General features: G+C 48.1%; 1 protein-coding gene across 1 annotated transcript; it reads left to right on the top strand.

Annotated features, from left to right (window-relative positions):
- The first annotated feature begins 610 nt into the window (after nt 1-610).
- slc10a2 (solute carrier family 10 member 2) lies at nt 611-7729 on the top strand. The gene is made up of 6 exons (XM_056289637.1): nt 611-1145; nt 2027-2145; nt 2514-2602; nt 2733-2908; nt 5560-5717; nt 6619-7729. The coding sequence occupies exons 1-6, from the start codon at nt 763-765 to the stop codon at nt 6807-6809; spliced, it is 1116 nt and encodes a 371-aa protein (XP_056145612.1). The 5' UTR covers nt 611-762; the 3' UTR covers nt 6810-7729.
- Nucleotides 7730-15420: the final 7691 nt, after the last annotated feature.

The raw sequence follows: 15420 nt of genomic DNA, 5'->3' as shown, positions 1-15420 counted from the left end.
GTATTCCAGCAGAATTACACATTAATGTGGCTTCTTATTTTTTATTCTAAATTTACATGATTTCAGTCATGACATGTAAGTAAAATTTGTGCTTCTGTTCTACTCCCACGTTCTTGGCTCACTTTAGCCCTGCTTCAAAACAAGAATAAAACATTCCTAATATAATATTTTATGACGGCCTCAAATTGACAAATGTCATAACCCCACCACCTCACCCCGCCATGGTGCTCACCGGCGGCCTGTGTGATGACGTGCACAGTGGACCTTGTGCATTCAGGGTGTGTTTTCTTTACATGGGAGCGATGTGCATCTTTCCCTCCCGTTCGGTGCCGCTCATTATAGGATGATGATGATGCTGCACAGCAGAGTTTGAGGGAGTCCAATAAAGTTTTAAGAGCCCGAAGAACAATAAAAGGAGAACGTGGCGCAATTACATTTATTGTGCTCAAGGTTGAATTAACGACATTCTCGCCATTCGCGGGCACACATTTTGGACGCTGACCTCATAAAAACTTTTAAGTTGGGTTAATTTTTGATTTTTCTCTCTGGTTTTGTTTCCCACCCGGGTATAGGGGAGGCATTAAAGCCCCGTGGGAGAGACAGGCTCTCACACTGTTGCTGCGGGTTCAAGGAGAAGAGCACCAATACTGAAGGCTTGCTAAAACGAAGAAACATCTTTCTCTATCTCCCCTTAAACCGGGAGCAATCGGTTCTCTTCTCTTCTTTTTTTTTAACGCTTTCGCCACAACTTCCAAATACGTGATGACCACCACGGTGCCTCGGACGTGCCATCCTAATGCCACCATTTGCTTTGGTACAGACTGCCTGGTGCCCCCCAGTGACTTCAACGCCACGCTGAGTTTGGTGTTGAGCACGGTGCTCACCATCATGCTGGCTATGGTGATGTTCGCCATGGGCTGCACCGTGGATGTCAGAAAGCTATGGGGCCACATCAGGAGGCCCTGGGGAATCTTCATTGGTTTCCTCTGTCAATTTGGGATCATGCCATTCCTCGCCTTTGCCCTGTCGCTGGCCTTCAACGTGCTTCCCGTGCAGGCGGTCGTCATCATCATCATGGGCTGCTGTCCCGGAGGCTCCAGCTCTAATATTATCTGTTACTGGTTGGATGGAGACATGGACCTGAGGTGAGACGCCTACCGATAGACCGATCGATTTGCAGACTAGATGTAATGATGACTGGAAGGGTTTTCAAACGGGTTCGAAAAGCATTTGCAGAGATTAGGTTAGGACAGAACTCAGAAGAGTTGCGGGAAAAGGTGGGAAGGTCAGTCAGGTAAGTGAATTGCAAGGTGTCTGTGATGCTACCACGATCAAAGATGCAAAATGACAAACATTAACGGCATTGGGGGGGGAAATGAAGTTCAAAATTATTTAACTTTTAAAAGAAAACAAATGCATCACTGGTTAGCCGGTTGGTTGGTTTGCTGACTGTGTAACCAAAATTGTTGACTAGCTGACCGCTTATGGGTCGTACAGACTGCCTGCCTGCTTGGCTTACCGGCTGCTCCACTGTTTGGTTAACTTGCTGACAGACTGATAAGGCCAATGCATGCTTATAGATCAGTGGGAGTATCGGTGCTTGTCATTGTGAATATGAAAGTGAAACACTGGCCTAATATTTTCTCATATAGAAATGAGCCATTAGGATATCAGAGTTTGACCTCTTTTTTTTTCCTCTCAGAAATTTGAGATACTCCAAACTCTAATTTGGACATGCAAATAAGAACCAACACATGAGACTATATGAAAAATATGTTGCCACTTAACGTTTCCATCTGTGTGTCACTGCATATCGGCCTACATACTTTTTCATGTGGGAGGTTCTACAGTGCTGTCTTTATCACGTGCCCATACATATATCCATGCAACAAAAAAAAGGGGGGGGGCACGGGTAGTATCTTTTGTTTCTTTTTTGGTTCAATTTTGAATTTTATGTTCTTTAAAGAAACTTGTCCCCCATAATGCTTTGTTGTATTTACACTGTGTCCATGCCCCCCCCCCCCAGTATCAGTATGACAGCCTGCTCTTCCATCCTCGCGTTGGGTATGATGCCCCTCTGTCTGCTCATCTACACCACTGCCTGGACCTCTGCTGACACCATCGAGATCCCATACGACAGCATAGGTAAGCCGACTGCACACGGTGCATCATCAACCCACAATGTGAGGACGCTGTTGTGGATCTGAGGAAGGCCTACCTTGAACACATCTGCTAGGTGGTACTGCATAGGCCTGTTTTACTCTTCACTAGACCTCTTTTTGATTTGTGTGTTTAGCGCATTGGGATTTTTACAGAATATTCCCCTGCCTTTTTCTGGCTCCATCTAAATACATTGATGCCACCTGCCAAGAAAAAATCGAAAGCTCGTCATGTGCTTACATTGACGACGTTTTACATTAACCAAGTGTATCTCAACTAATCTTATTTCAGAATAACTGAAACTTGTTGATGGTTCAGAGTACACCCGCTGACACGTATCTCCATGCTCTTAGGTATCACCCTCGTGGCCCTCCTCGTCCCAGTTACGCTGGGAATCTACGTCAAACATAAGAGGCCCAAGATAGCAAAGAAGATCCTCAGCGTGAGAATATACTTTGCATTCTTCGTAAAATAGACAATAATATTAAGATGGGTTTGTTTTTCTGTGGCTTGACTCCCCTAAATTGCCTGAATTTGGCTTCATTGTGTGTGTGTGTGTTACTTGTGTGCAGGTCGGGTCCATTGTGGGCTTTGTCCTCATCGTCATCATTGCGGTGATTGGAGGCGTTCTCTATCAGTCCTCCTGGGTCATCGCTCCCTCCCTCTGGATCATTGGAACCATCTACCCTTTCATTGGCTTTGCCTTGGGTTTTTTCCTGGCTCGATTCGTGGGTCAGCCTTGGTACAGGTAAAATCACATATTCATATTTTTTGTGCCATATGTGGTTTAGCTAGATATTCTCTCTGAATTACTGGGTAATTATTCATTGATAATAATAACAACTACAACAACAATAATAATAATAATAATAATAATAATAATAATAATAATGATAATGATAATGATACATTCTAAGTGCAAGTAAATGAGGCTTTGCCAAACTTCTACACAAATGCAGGGTTGTAGTCAGCTTACTGTAAAGGCACTCAGTACCCTGCTGGCCAACAGTACTGGTGGCGGTCATTGGTTTGCAGCAACTGTCATTTGCTGCAAACGTTGCATCGGTTGCCCGCTCCTGCAGATTTCTCCTCTATAACATCAGGAGGAGTCACCTGTTCCTCACCGACGAGACGGCACAGGTGCTCATCCAGGCTCTGTTCATCTCCCGACTGGACTACAGCAACTCCCTCCTTGCTGGTGCCCCAGCGTCGGCCATCAGACCTCTGGAGCTTGTTCAGAAAGCTGCAGTTCGTCTGGTGTTCAACCGCCCTAAGTTCTCCCGCACAACTCCCCTTCTCATGTCCCTAAACTGGCTCCCAGTAGCTGCTCGCATCCAGTTTAAGACTCTGGTGCTAGCCTACAGGGGCGTGAAAGGAACAGCTCCTTCCTATCTGCTGCCTCGGGACACCTGGTTGCCCCGTCGCTCAGAGGCCCTTGCTGCTGATCGACCCGGTCACGGCTCTTTTCTGTCCTGGCCCCACAGTGGTGGAATGAACTCCCCACTGATGTCAGGACAGCGGAGTCGCTGCCCATCTTTCAGCGCAGGTTGAAAACTCACCTCTTCAAGAACTACTACCCTGTTACTTGCTCTTAGCACTTATCATATTCACTCATTTAAAAAAAAATCTCATTCTTGCGCTTTTACTTTAGCACTGGTTTTGCTCTTAGATGCTTGTTTAGATGCACTTATGACCTCTGATGACTAGTAGTTCTCCTGATTTCCTACGTTAAATGCACTTATTGTAAGTCGCTTTGGATAAAAGCGTCGGCTAAATGACTGTAATGTAATGTAATGTAACCCGGGCCTCGACCGATCCAGTATGGACATTTGATTTATGATCCACACATTTGATTTGGCAAAGGTTTTACGCCGAATGCCATCCCTGATGCAGCCCTCCCCATTTATCCGGGCTTGGGACCGGCACTAAGAGTGCACTGGCTCGTGCATCCTCAGTGGCTGGGTTACTCAGCTTACTTTAAAGGATGGGTCTTTTTTTTCCCCAAAATGTGAACCTTTTTATTCCAAGCACAGGATACATTATACAAGCCGACCTTTCACCTATGATGGATAAGAACACACTGCACTTTATAGTGAACTGAAACTTGAAATTTAGTGAAAGGATCACCAAATATTTGGTATTTCGGACTTAAAAACCTGGCGTGGTGGCGACTCTTGAGTTTATGTTCTTACATAAGATAATTACTATTTGGTTTCATCGAATACACTTTGGTTGGAATTTTTGGACCTATTATTTTTTTTGTGGACTATGCTGAACGACCCACCATCCCACCCAGGCTGCACCCATCCACATTAGATAAATGTGCTGACTAGTTCTCGAGACTGACTTGACCGTCAGGTTACCTCTGCCTCCACCTAGTGGTCAGAATAAAGCTAACAGTCCAGATGCTGCCACAGTCATGTCACTGTCACAGTTTACAGTATTTTTTAAGTGTCTGTCTAGCTTCAAACAAAGCCTGATATAAATGTGCTGACTAGTTCTCGAGACTGACTTGACCGTCAGGCTACCTCTGCCTCCACCTAGTGGTCAGAATAAAGCTAACAGTCCAGATGCTGCCACAGTCCTGTCACTGTCACAGTTTACAGTATTTTTTAAGTGTCTGTCTAGCTTCAAACAAAGCCTGATTTAGAGTTCGCACACCTTTGCTCTGAGCTCTCACAATGAAAGACTAAGGCCACAACTACTGACTACAAAGAAATAACCACAGTATAGTGATGATATTCTTACAATACCGCTCTTTGTACACCACTAGTATTCCATCTGCTGTTGGGTTATATGTAAAGGTTTTGGTACAGGCAGGAGGACTATGTGCTAGAGAGAGAGATTGGAAGATTTTTTTTTTAGATATGGAAATCTGCTTAACATTAGGACATAAACATTAATGAATACATAAAATTGAAATAAAATGAAGCTTGTTATTGCCATAAACAGCGGAGCCTAAACCAGGCCTTGCTGGATATTGCTGTTGTAACCCCATGAATGTCCAGCGTATAGGTTTGTTTTCAAATCCTCATTCAAAGCTACTGAAAACAATGCAAACAAGTACTGTAGCCCTGAGCACATGCACCGCATGAGAGGAGACAGCTGTCTAAATAAGTAATGTAATGTAGAACTTTTTTTAAAAAAGTTTCACAGATTTTCTTGAATCGCATCTTGATACTAGCAGTGATCTGCCATTTCCTGCCTTGCTGAAAGACTTCGACACATCTCACATCACTTCATTTGTTTTTGAAGAACGATTTAAAAAAACACATACAAAATCAAATAACAGGGTTAAAATTGGACTTTTTTTTTTTTGCATTGTGGCAAATTATGTGACTACCGGCAGCCGCCGTGAAAGCATCTTATCTCTCTTGTTTTTGTCGTTGCTGCCCTAAGATGTCGCACCATCGCACTGGAGACAGGCTTCCAGAATGCGCAGCTGTGCAGCACCATCGTCCAGCTGTCCTTCTCCCCTGCCGAGCTGGAGATCATGTTCTCCTTCCCGCTCATCTACAGCATCTTCCAGCTGGTTGTGGCACTCATATCTGTGGGAGGTGAGGCAATAACAAACAGACAGGTATCTCTTTCACTGCGGTGTTGTTTAGTGTTATGTCACATACCACTATGAAAAGAGCATCACAGAGAGACAAACACTGGGTCATTCATGAATGCTCAACTCACATCACTTATGTGGAACCTAGATGAAACCCCATAAACACAGAATATATGAGATGGCCATTTTTTCCTATGAAGGCTGAAATTAGCTAAACTGTCAGACATTTCTATTTTAAACCAATCTGACTCCCTGAAACCCAAATTGCACCACTCAGTGTACTTGGGGTTGCAACTTAGGTGAATAAAATCCTTCACTTGGATTTGTTAAAGACTTTTTTTTCAGTGACACTGTTGTCAAACAACCTCAAACACCTCTGATTCATTCATATTAAGAATCATGGTAGGGGCTTCCGGGTGGCGTGGCAGTCTATTCTGTTGCCTACCAACACGGGGATCGCTGGATCGAATCCCCGTGTTACCTCCGGCTTGGTCGGGCGTCGCTACAGACACAATTGGCCATGTCTGCAGGTGGGAAGCCAGATGTGGGTATGTGTCCTGGTCACTGCACTAGCGCCTCCTCAGGCTGGTCAGGGCGCCTGTTCTGTTCGGGGGGCTGAGGGGGAATAGCGTGATCCTCCCACGTGCTACGTCCCCTAGGAGAAACTCCTCACTGTCAGGTGAACAGAAGCGGCTGGTGACTCCACATGTATCGGAGGAGGCATGTGGTAGTCTGCAGCCCTCCCCGGATCGGTAGAGGGGATGGAGCAGTGACCGGGACGGCTCGGAAGAGTGGGGTAATCGGACGGGTACAACTGGGGGGAAATGAGGGTGGAAAAAAGCCACAAAAAAAAAAGAAGAATCATAGTTGATTTCTGTGATTAAACAATGTCTCCTCAACAGGCTACCAGGGGTACAAAAGGTTGTTTGGCCGTGGTTCATCTGACAAGGACAGCGAGTCTCCGAAGGTGGAGGCTGGGGATACTGGAACGACAAACGATAGGGGGGAGTATGCCGTGGAAAACGAAAGCTTTCAGTGCGATGAGAATGGCAACACAGAGGAGAAGGGTAAGGGCACGACAACCCAGCTTTGAGACCCCTGCCTCACAAGCTAGGGGCGTCACACTATCAGCATCAACAGCGTAAGGAACCAGAGCAACCCCTCTGCTGCTGACAATCTGATTCATCCATAAACACACTGGGCCGGAGGTGTGTACACGTCCTGCAGTTACTCTGCATGAGAGGACAGTTGCTGTCAAGCTGCACCTTGTGTGTGTGTGTGTGTGTGTGTGTGTGTGTGTGTGTGTGTGTGTGCGTGCGTGTGTGTGTGTGTGTGTGTGGCAAACTAGCAAGTAGGAGCCTGTCTTGGTTTGTGAGTTCTGTGCCATCATACCATACCTCAGACGCTGGGAAATCATTTCATATAAAGACAGGAAATAGACCACATTTTGCAGCACAAGAATCTGAAGTACAGTTTTGTGAAATTCTTAATGTTTCTACAAACGTTCCCTGTTCTTCCACTGATAAGCTCACGCTTCACTATTTTTACCTGAACTCACAAAACCCGTTATTTTAACATGTGTGTCCGACCCATACTGATACCTTCACTAATTTATTAGTCTACTGTTTTGGACACAACTAACACAGTGTATATAGGTTGTGTGTTTTAACCCATTTATAAGCCTTTTTCATTGTAATAGACTTCTTGTATGCCTCCTCAGCATAATTGCGTTACATAGAAGGGCAGTCTTTATCTGTAGCAAGACTGAAGATGAAGTCATTGCCTCTTTACAAATGACCTTTCAGCCCATCTAAGGGTTGCATTTTTGGGGAGTTTTCATGATGATGACACAATGCTTCACATGGTAATGTCTCTCTCTATTCAACAGTATGTGTTCGAAATAACCCTGTAAAATATATGTGTGAATTGATAACTTACACTATTGTACTTTTGTTGTAATGATTCATATTTTGATGTGTACATGAGTATCAGTAGCAAATACAATAAACTGCTATCGTTTTTACATCGTGGCTTTTTTTTCTTTACATTGGGAAAAAAAACAAAAGATTCCCTTTTGAAATACAGAATGTGAAAGAACTGTACGGCATTTACTTGTCAAAAACTGGTGCCATTTTTTTTACATCATGCTATTTATTAGTTTACTTACTTACTTACTTACTGCATACTTACAAACAGCCTGAAATTTGCAACAAACAGCTGGACGTTCACAAAATGGAAGAGACAATAGACATCTTGTGAGGTTATGGTTCTGTCATCAACATTATCATCTCTATTGTCATAATGTTTTGTTGTAGTATTCTATCTATATATCTATCTATCTATCTATCCGTCCATCCATCCATCTATCATGTTCTGTGCATGCACACACACCCACACACCCACACACACACACACACACACACACACACACACACACACGCATACATACAGATGGGGGAGAAATTAAAGCAACATTTAGTGTCTTAGTAAGGTGTAGGTCCTCCAGAACAGCTTCAATGCTCCCTGTCATAGAGTCTACAAGTCTGAACTCTACTGGAGGGATGGACACCATTCTTCCAAAAGATGTTCCCTCATTTGGTGTTTTGATAATGGTGGTGGAGAGTGCTGTCTAACACGTCGGTCCAAAACCACCCATAGGTGTTCAAGTGGGTTGAGATCTGGTGACTGTGAAGGCCCTAGCATATGATTTACATCATGTTCATCCTCACCAAACCATTCAGTGACCCCTTGTGCCCTGTGGATGAGGGCATTGTCATCCTGGAAGAGACCACTCCCATAAGGATAGAAATGTCTCATCATAGGATAAAGGTGATCACTCAGAATAACTGTATTGATTTGCGGTGACCCTTCCCTCTAAGGGGACAATTGGACCCAAACCAGCCATCCATTCCATCCATTATCCAAACTGCTTATCCTGCTCTCAGGGTTGCAGGGGGATGTAGGAATCTATCCCAGCAGTCACTGGGCGGCAGGTGGGGAGACACTCTGGACAGGCCGCCAGGCCATTACAGGGCCAACACACATTCACACCTTCACACCTAGGGACAATTTAGTTGGGCCGATTCACCTGACCTACGCATCTTTGGACTGTGGGTGGAAACCGGAGCACCCGAAGGGAACCCATGCAGACATGGGGAGAACATGCAAACTCCACACAGAGGACGATCCAGGATGACCCCCAAGGTTGGACTACCCTGGGGGCTCAAACCCAAACCATGGGTCCTAAATGCAGCCCATCACCAGTAAATGCCCTCCATAGCATAACAGAGCCCCAAGACCCCCACACTGTAGGGGTCAAACATTCAGGTTTTTCCTTTTTTCTAACTTGTCACCCATCTATACAGTGGATATAAAAAGTATATACACCCCTGTTAGAATGGCAGGTTTTGTGATGTAAAAAAAAAAAAAATGAAACCAAGATAAATCATGTCAGAACTTCTTCCCCTTTTTAAAAAAATTGCAGCTTATAAAAATAAAGTGAAAAACAATCAGAAACATTTTAAGAAAAAAAAAACGTACAATAAACTGGTTACATAAGTATGCACACCCTTTTATAATTGGGGATGTGACTGTGTTCAGAATTAACCAATCACATTCAAGCTCATGTTAAATAGTAGTTGGTATATAACTGCCATCAAAGTGACCGTGATGAACCCCAAATAAGGTTCAGCTGTTCCTGTGGGAATTTCCTGATATCTTCCTTATATATCCAACTGCAAAAGCCATGATTCACAAACAGCTTACAAAGCATGATCAGGATCTCATTGTTGAAAGGTATTGATCGGGAGAGGGGTACAAAAGAATTTCCAAGGCATTAGATATACCGTGGAACACAGTGAAGGCAATCTTCAACATGTGGAGAAAATATGGCACAACGGGGACATTACCAAGAACAGGACGTCCCTCCAAAATTAATGAGAAGACAAGGAGAAAACAGCTCAGTGAGGCTGCCAAGAGGCCTACGGCAACATCGAAGGAGCTGCAGGAATTTCTGCCACGTACTGGTTGTGCTCTACATGTGACAACAATCTCCTATATTGTTATATGTCTGGGCTATGGGGTAGGGTGGCAAGACGGAAGCCTTTTCACAGGAAAAACAAAACAAAACATCCAAGCCTGACTAAATTTTGCAAAAAGATACATCCAGTCTCCCAAAACCATGTGGAAAAAGATTTGTTATGGTCTGATGAGACCAAGGTCAAACTTTTTGGCCGTAATTCCAAAAGGTATGTTTGACCCAAAAACAGCACAGCCCATCACCAGAAGAATAGCATACTCCCGGTGAAGCATGGTGGTGACAGCATCATGCTTTGGGGCTGCTTTTCTTCAGCCAGAATTGGGGCTTTGGTCAAAGTGGAGGGAATCATGAATAGCTCCAAATACCAGTTGATTTTGGCACAAAACCTTCAGGCGTCTGCTGAAGATGAGAGGAATTTCAGCTTTCGACGACGACACAGAGCATACATCCAGATCAGCAAAGGAACGGCTTCACCAAAAGAAGGTTAGCGTTTTGGAATGGCCTGGTCAGAGCCCCGTCCTGAATCCAATAGAAAATCAGTGGGGTGACCTGAGGAGGGCCGTGCACAGGAGATGCCCTCACAATCTTGACTCATTTTGCAAGGAAGAGTGGAAAAATATTGCCAAGTCCAGATGTGCCAAGCTGATAGACTCTTACCCAAAAAGCCTGAGTGCGGTGTGAAAATCAAAAGGTATTAGTTTAGATATTAACAACAAAGTATTAATTTAGGGGTGTGCGCACTTATGCAACCAGCTTATTGTAAGTTTTGTTTTTCTTTATTCCCCCCTTAACATGTTTGATTTTTTTCCCACTGTAGTGGTTATGGGGCTACATAATTCCCCTTATTGAGCTAGTGGGAACGTTAGTTTACAGCTGCTGTTTCCTCGGTTCGGGTTTACAGTGACACACTTCCGCTGCGCGGGTTTTTTGTTGTTGTAATGGTGGAAGGAATAAATGGTGCACGTTGTGTAGCCGAAAGAGAAAGTTGTCACGACTCCTGCTTGAGCTCCTCTACACTGGTGACCCCGACGTTTGTCTCTTGGTAGTTATCAGAGACAATCTTTCGAACGAACATGGTTGACGAAATCAACGCGGTTTCTCTCAAATTGCCAGAGTTCTGGGAGTCATCGGCAACGACATGGTTCGCCCAGGCAGAAGCGCAGTTTGCTATCCGCAAAATAAGGGATGATGCTACTAAATACTACTACGTGGTATCGGCGCTCGGGTGTTCGACTGCAACTAGAGTGGTGAGTCTCCTTACAAATCCTCCGGCGGCAGACAAATACAAGGGGCTCAAAGATCACCTCTTGAAGATTTTTGAACTTTCCGACGCCGAGAGGGCCCACCGTCTCTTTTCTCTGCAAGGCTTGGATGACAGCAAGCCATCCGAGCTCATGGACAAAATGCTGAATCTGCTGGGACCGGCGCACACACCTGATTTCCTCTTTGTCCAACTGTTTCTGCGACAACTGCCTGCTCAGGTGCGGACCGCTTTGGCTAACACCAACATTACCGATTGCCGCAAGCAAGCTGAAGAAGCTGACAAGTTCTTCCTGGCCAGCCAACAGCAGCACTGCGCGTCCGCGCTCACCCCTGCCCACCCCCACACGCCACCACCTGGTGACTCCATGGTGGTCGCCGCGGCAACCCCCGGTCGGCGACAGGAGCCCGGCCTGTGCTTTTACCGTGCAAAGTTCGGGGCCAAGGCGAAAAAGTGCACCTCCCCGTGCAATTTCAGCTCGTCGGGAAACGCCAAGGCCGGCGCTCACTAGTGGCCATGGGCGTCGGCGTGGATGACAACAGGCTACTTTTCCTGCGAGACTCCATCTCGGGGCGGCGTTTCCTATGCGACACTGGGGCGCAGAGGAGTGTCGTACCTGCATCGAGTGTGGACGCCCTGTCGGGCGCTCACGGCCCTCCCATGGAAGCTGCTAACGGCAGCTCTATCCGTACGTACGGCACGAGGCACATTGACATGTGTTTTAACGGACAGCGGTTCAGCTGGGATTTTGTCACCGCCGACGTGGCATTTCCCCTCCTCGGTGAAGATTTTCTTTGTGCTCATGGGCTGCTGGTGGACGTCAGGAATCGACGCCTGATTGACGCCGTCACCTTCGCTTCACACGCGTGTGCACTCAGCGATACAGGCTCCGTCAGGCTGTCCAGCATGCTCTCCAATGAGGACGTGTTTCTCCATCTTCTCTCCGAGTTCCCTGACCTCACTCAGCCCACATTCTCGTCATCTACGACCAAACATGGGGTTGAGCAACACATCGTCACCACCGGCCCGCCGGTGCACGCCCGAGCTCGGCGCCTCGACCCGACCAAGCTCTCTGTCGCCAAGGCGGAGTTTGAGAACATGGAGCGCCTCGGCATCATCCATCGCTCCAGCAGCCCGTGGGCTTCACCCCTCCACATAGTGCCTAAGCCTGGCGGTGGGTGGCGTCCATGTGGTGACTACCGTCGGCTCAATGACGCAACAACACCGGACCGCTACCCGGTCCCTCACATCCAAGATTTCTCCGCCCACCTGGCTGGGAAAGTGATCTTTTCCAAGGTGGACCTCGTCCGTGGATACCACCAGGTGCCCGTCCATCCCGCTGATGTCCCCAAAAAGGCTGTGACAACTTCGTTCGGACTGTTCGAGTTCCTGCGCATGCCGTTTGGGCTTATGAACGCCGCGCAGTCCTTCCAACGCCTCATGGACTCAGTGTTGCGGGACCTGCCTTTCCTCTTTGTGTACCTGGATGACATCCTGGTCGCTAGCACCCCCGTGTCCGAGCACTTGTCCCACCTCAGAGCCCTTTTCAAGAGAGTCAGCCTGCACGGGTTGATAGTTAACCCGGCCAAATGCCAGTTTGGTCTGAGCACCATCGACTTCCTGGGCCACCGGGTCACCAAGGACGGGGCGGCCCCCCTTCCATCTAAGGTGGAGGCCGTCGCAGACTTTCCACGCCCACACACGGCCCAGTCCCTCCGGGAGTTCATTGGCATGGTGTCCTTCTACCACCGGTTTATCCCCCGGGCTGCCGATCTCCTCCGCCCCCTATATGAGGCTCTGAAGGGCACAGCCCCCAAACACGCTGTGGACTGGTCTGCAGAGAGAGACACGGCTTTTAAGGATGTGCAGGCCGCCCTGGCTGACGCGGCGATGCTGGCACACCCTGTGTCTGGAGCGCCCATTGCCATCACGACGGATGCTTCGGACTACGCTGTCGGCGCGGTTTACGAGCAGTGGGTGAGCGGTGCATGGCAGCCGCTTGCCTTCTTCAGCCGGCAGTTGAACCTGAGAGAGCGCAAATACAGCACCTTTGATCGTGAGCTGCTTGGCCTTTTCCTCGCTGTTAGGCACTTTCGTTTCCTACTGGAGGGCCGTCAGTTCACGGCTTTCATCGATCACAAACCGCTGGTGTTCGCGATGGCCAAGGTGGCAGAGCCGTGGTCAGCCCGCCAGCAGCGACAGTTGGCCTACATCTCAGAGTTTACCACCAACGTGAGGCATGTCGCTGGGAAGTCCAACGCGGTCGCTGACTGTCTCTCCTGGGCCATCGCTGGTGCCGCCCATTTGGGACTCGACTACAGCCAGATGGCGGCTGACCAGGCCACCGACCCAGGAGTGCAGGCATGCAGGACCGCCGACACAGGGCTGCAGTTGGAGGATGTGGCTTTCGACGACGCCGGCGCCACGCTCCTGTGCGACGTCTCTATGGGTCAGCCCCGACCAGTCGTTCCGACTGCTTGGAGGCGACGGGTCTTCGACGCAGTCCATGGGCTGTCTCACCCTGGCAGAAAGCCTTCACAGAGGTTGGTGGCGGCAAAGTTTGTCTGGCATGGACTCAAAAAGGATGTGAGGGACTGGGCTGACACCTGTGTGGAGTGCCAACGCTCCAAAGTGCTCCGGCACGTCAAAGCGCCCCTGATACCTTTCACGGTACCTGAGAGGAGGTTCGACCACGTGAATGTGGACCTGGTAGCCCCCCCCCTCCCGTGGTTTCACATACCTGCTCACCATGGTCGACAGGACCACGCGATGGCCAGAGGCCATCCCGCTTTCGTCCACGACAGCGCCTGAGGTTGCCCGAGCGTTCATCGGAACCTGGGTCGCCCGCTTTGGCACCCCATCTGACCTCTCCTCAGGCAGAGGGCCGCAATTCACGTCAGCGCTCTGGGAGGAGATCGCCGCGGGTTTAGGGGTGAGACTCCATCGCACCACAGCATATCACCCTCAGGCGAATGGATTGGTCGAGAGGTTCCATCGCTCGATGAAGGCCGCATTGCGGGCTACCCTCAAGGACGACCGCTGGGTCGACAAACTGCCTTGGGTCATGCTTGGGCTCAGGACGGCTCCCAAGGAAGACCTCCAGTCCTCATCCGCCGAACTGGTCTACGGACAGCCACTTCGGGTCCCGGGAGATTTCCTTCCCACCGCCACAGCTCCCTGGTCCGCCAGATGCCAACGGACTGCGCTGCAGGAGGAAGCCAGGGCTTTTGCACCGGTCCCCACTTCTCAGCATGGCGGCTCTCAGTCCTGTGCCCCCACGAAGCTGTGGTCGGCGGAGTATGTTTTCATCCGTCACGACGCGCACCGCGGTCCCCTGCAGCCACCGTACGACGGCCCATTTCGGGTACGGGACACTGGAGATAAGCACTTTGTGGTGGAGGTTGGCAGCAGGCTGGAGCGGGTTTCTGTGGACCGCCTCAAGCCTGCTCACCTGGACTTAGACCGCCCTGTTGGTCTTGCCCTGCCCCCATGGCGGGGGCGCCCCCCGGCTCTGCCCCCCTCCCCCGGCGAGCCGCCCCCTGCTTCCCCAGCCCCTCCCTTTCCCCGGTCCAGCTGTGAGGACTCTGCTGCTTTGCCTGCGGTTAACCAGCCCCCAGCTCCTGTTCAGCGGAGCCGTTGGGTCAGAGAGATCCGCCCCCCTCGCCACACTGACTTTTCGTATTAAGGCGAATTCTGGGGGGACGTGTGTAGTGGTTATGGGGCTACATAATTCCCCTTATTGAGCTAGTAGGAACGTGTTTACAGCTGCTGTTTCCTTGGTTCAGGTTTACAGTGACACACTTCCGCTGCGCGGGTTTTGTTGTTGTAATGGTGGAAGGAATAAATGGTGCACGTTGTGTAGCCGAAAGAGAAAGTTGTCACGACTCCTGCTTGAGCTCCTCTACACCACTTTATTTTTATAGGCTGCAATGTTTTGATTTTTTCCACTTTATTTTTATAGGCTGCCTGCAATTAAAAAAAAAATTTAAGTTCCAACACGTTTGCAAAACCCCAAGGCGCAGTTCAAGGTCAATGAAACACAATTGATCCCAAATCGTAAAATATGTACTACGAGTTCTCCTTACAGCCGTCGAAAGTCCAGATGGCGTCGGAAACAGCAGCTGACCTGTACAGGACGGCGCGTGCTGGAAGTATCACGTGGTGATTTCATTTTATTATTTTTTTCTAGTCACATTGGTACGAATAAGGATCGACGCAGCCAGGTAAATAACATAAGGGTAAATAAATTATCATATAAATGAAATAGGAAAAAAAAAGAAAGAAAATATTCTCAAGAAATTAACGCAGTTAAGCAAAATAGAAATAAAAAAACTATTGTTGGGCTATATTGGTAACAGTTAAATTGTGATATATTAAGAGTTACATTTATTTTGCGTGCAATCA

The sequence above is a fragment of the Lampris incognitus genome, chromosome 11 (assembly GCF_029633865.1).
Source record: "Lampris incognitus isolate fLamInc1 chromosome 11, fLamInc1.hap2, whole genome shotgun sequence".
In the NCBI taxonomy this organism is placed as follows: Eukaryota; Metazoa; Chordata; class Actinopteri; order Lampriformes; family Lampridae; genus Lampris; species Lampris incognitus.
Note: the sequence above shows the minus strand (reverse complement) of the source record. Positions and strands in the feature narration are given on the sequence as shown.

Coding starts and splice junctions, on each gene's coding strand:
- slc10a2 (XM_056289637.1), top strand. CDS start 763: ATGACCACCACGGTGCCTCGGACGTGCCATCCTAATGCCACCATTTGC. Junction 1,146..2,026: donor GATGGAGACATGGACCTGAG/GTGAGACGCCTA, acceptor CCCCCCCCCCAG/TATCAGTATGACAGCCTGCT. Junction 5,718..6,618: donor GGCACTCATATCTGTGGGAG/GTGAGGCAATAA, acceptor TCTCCTCAACAG/GCTACCAGGGGTACAAAAGG.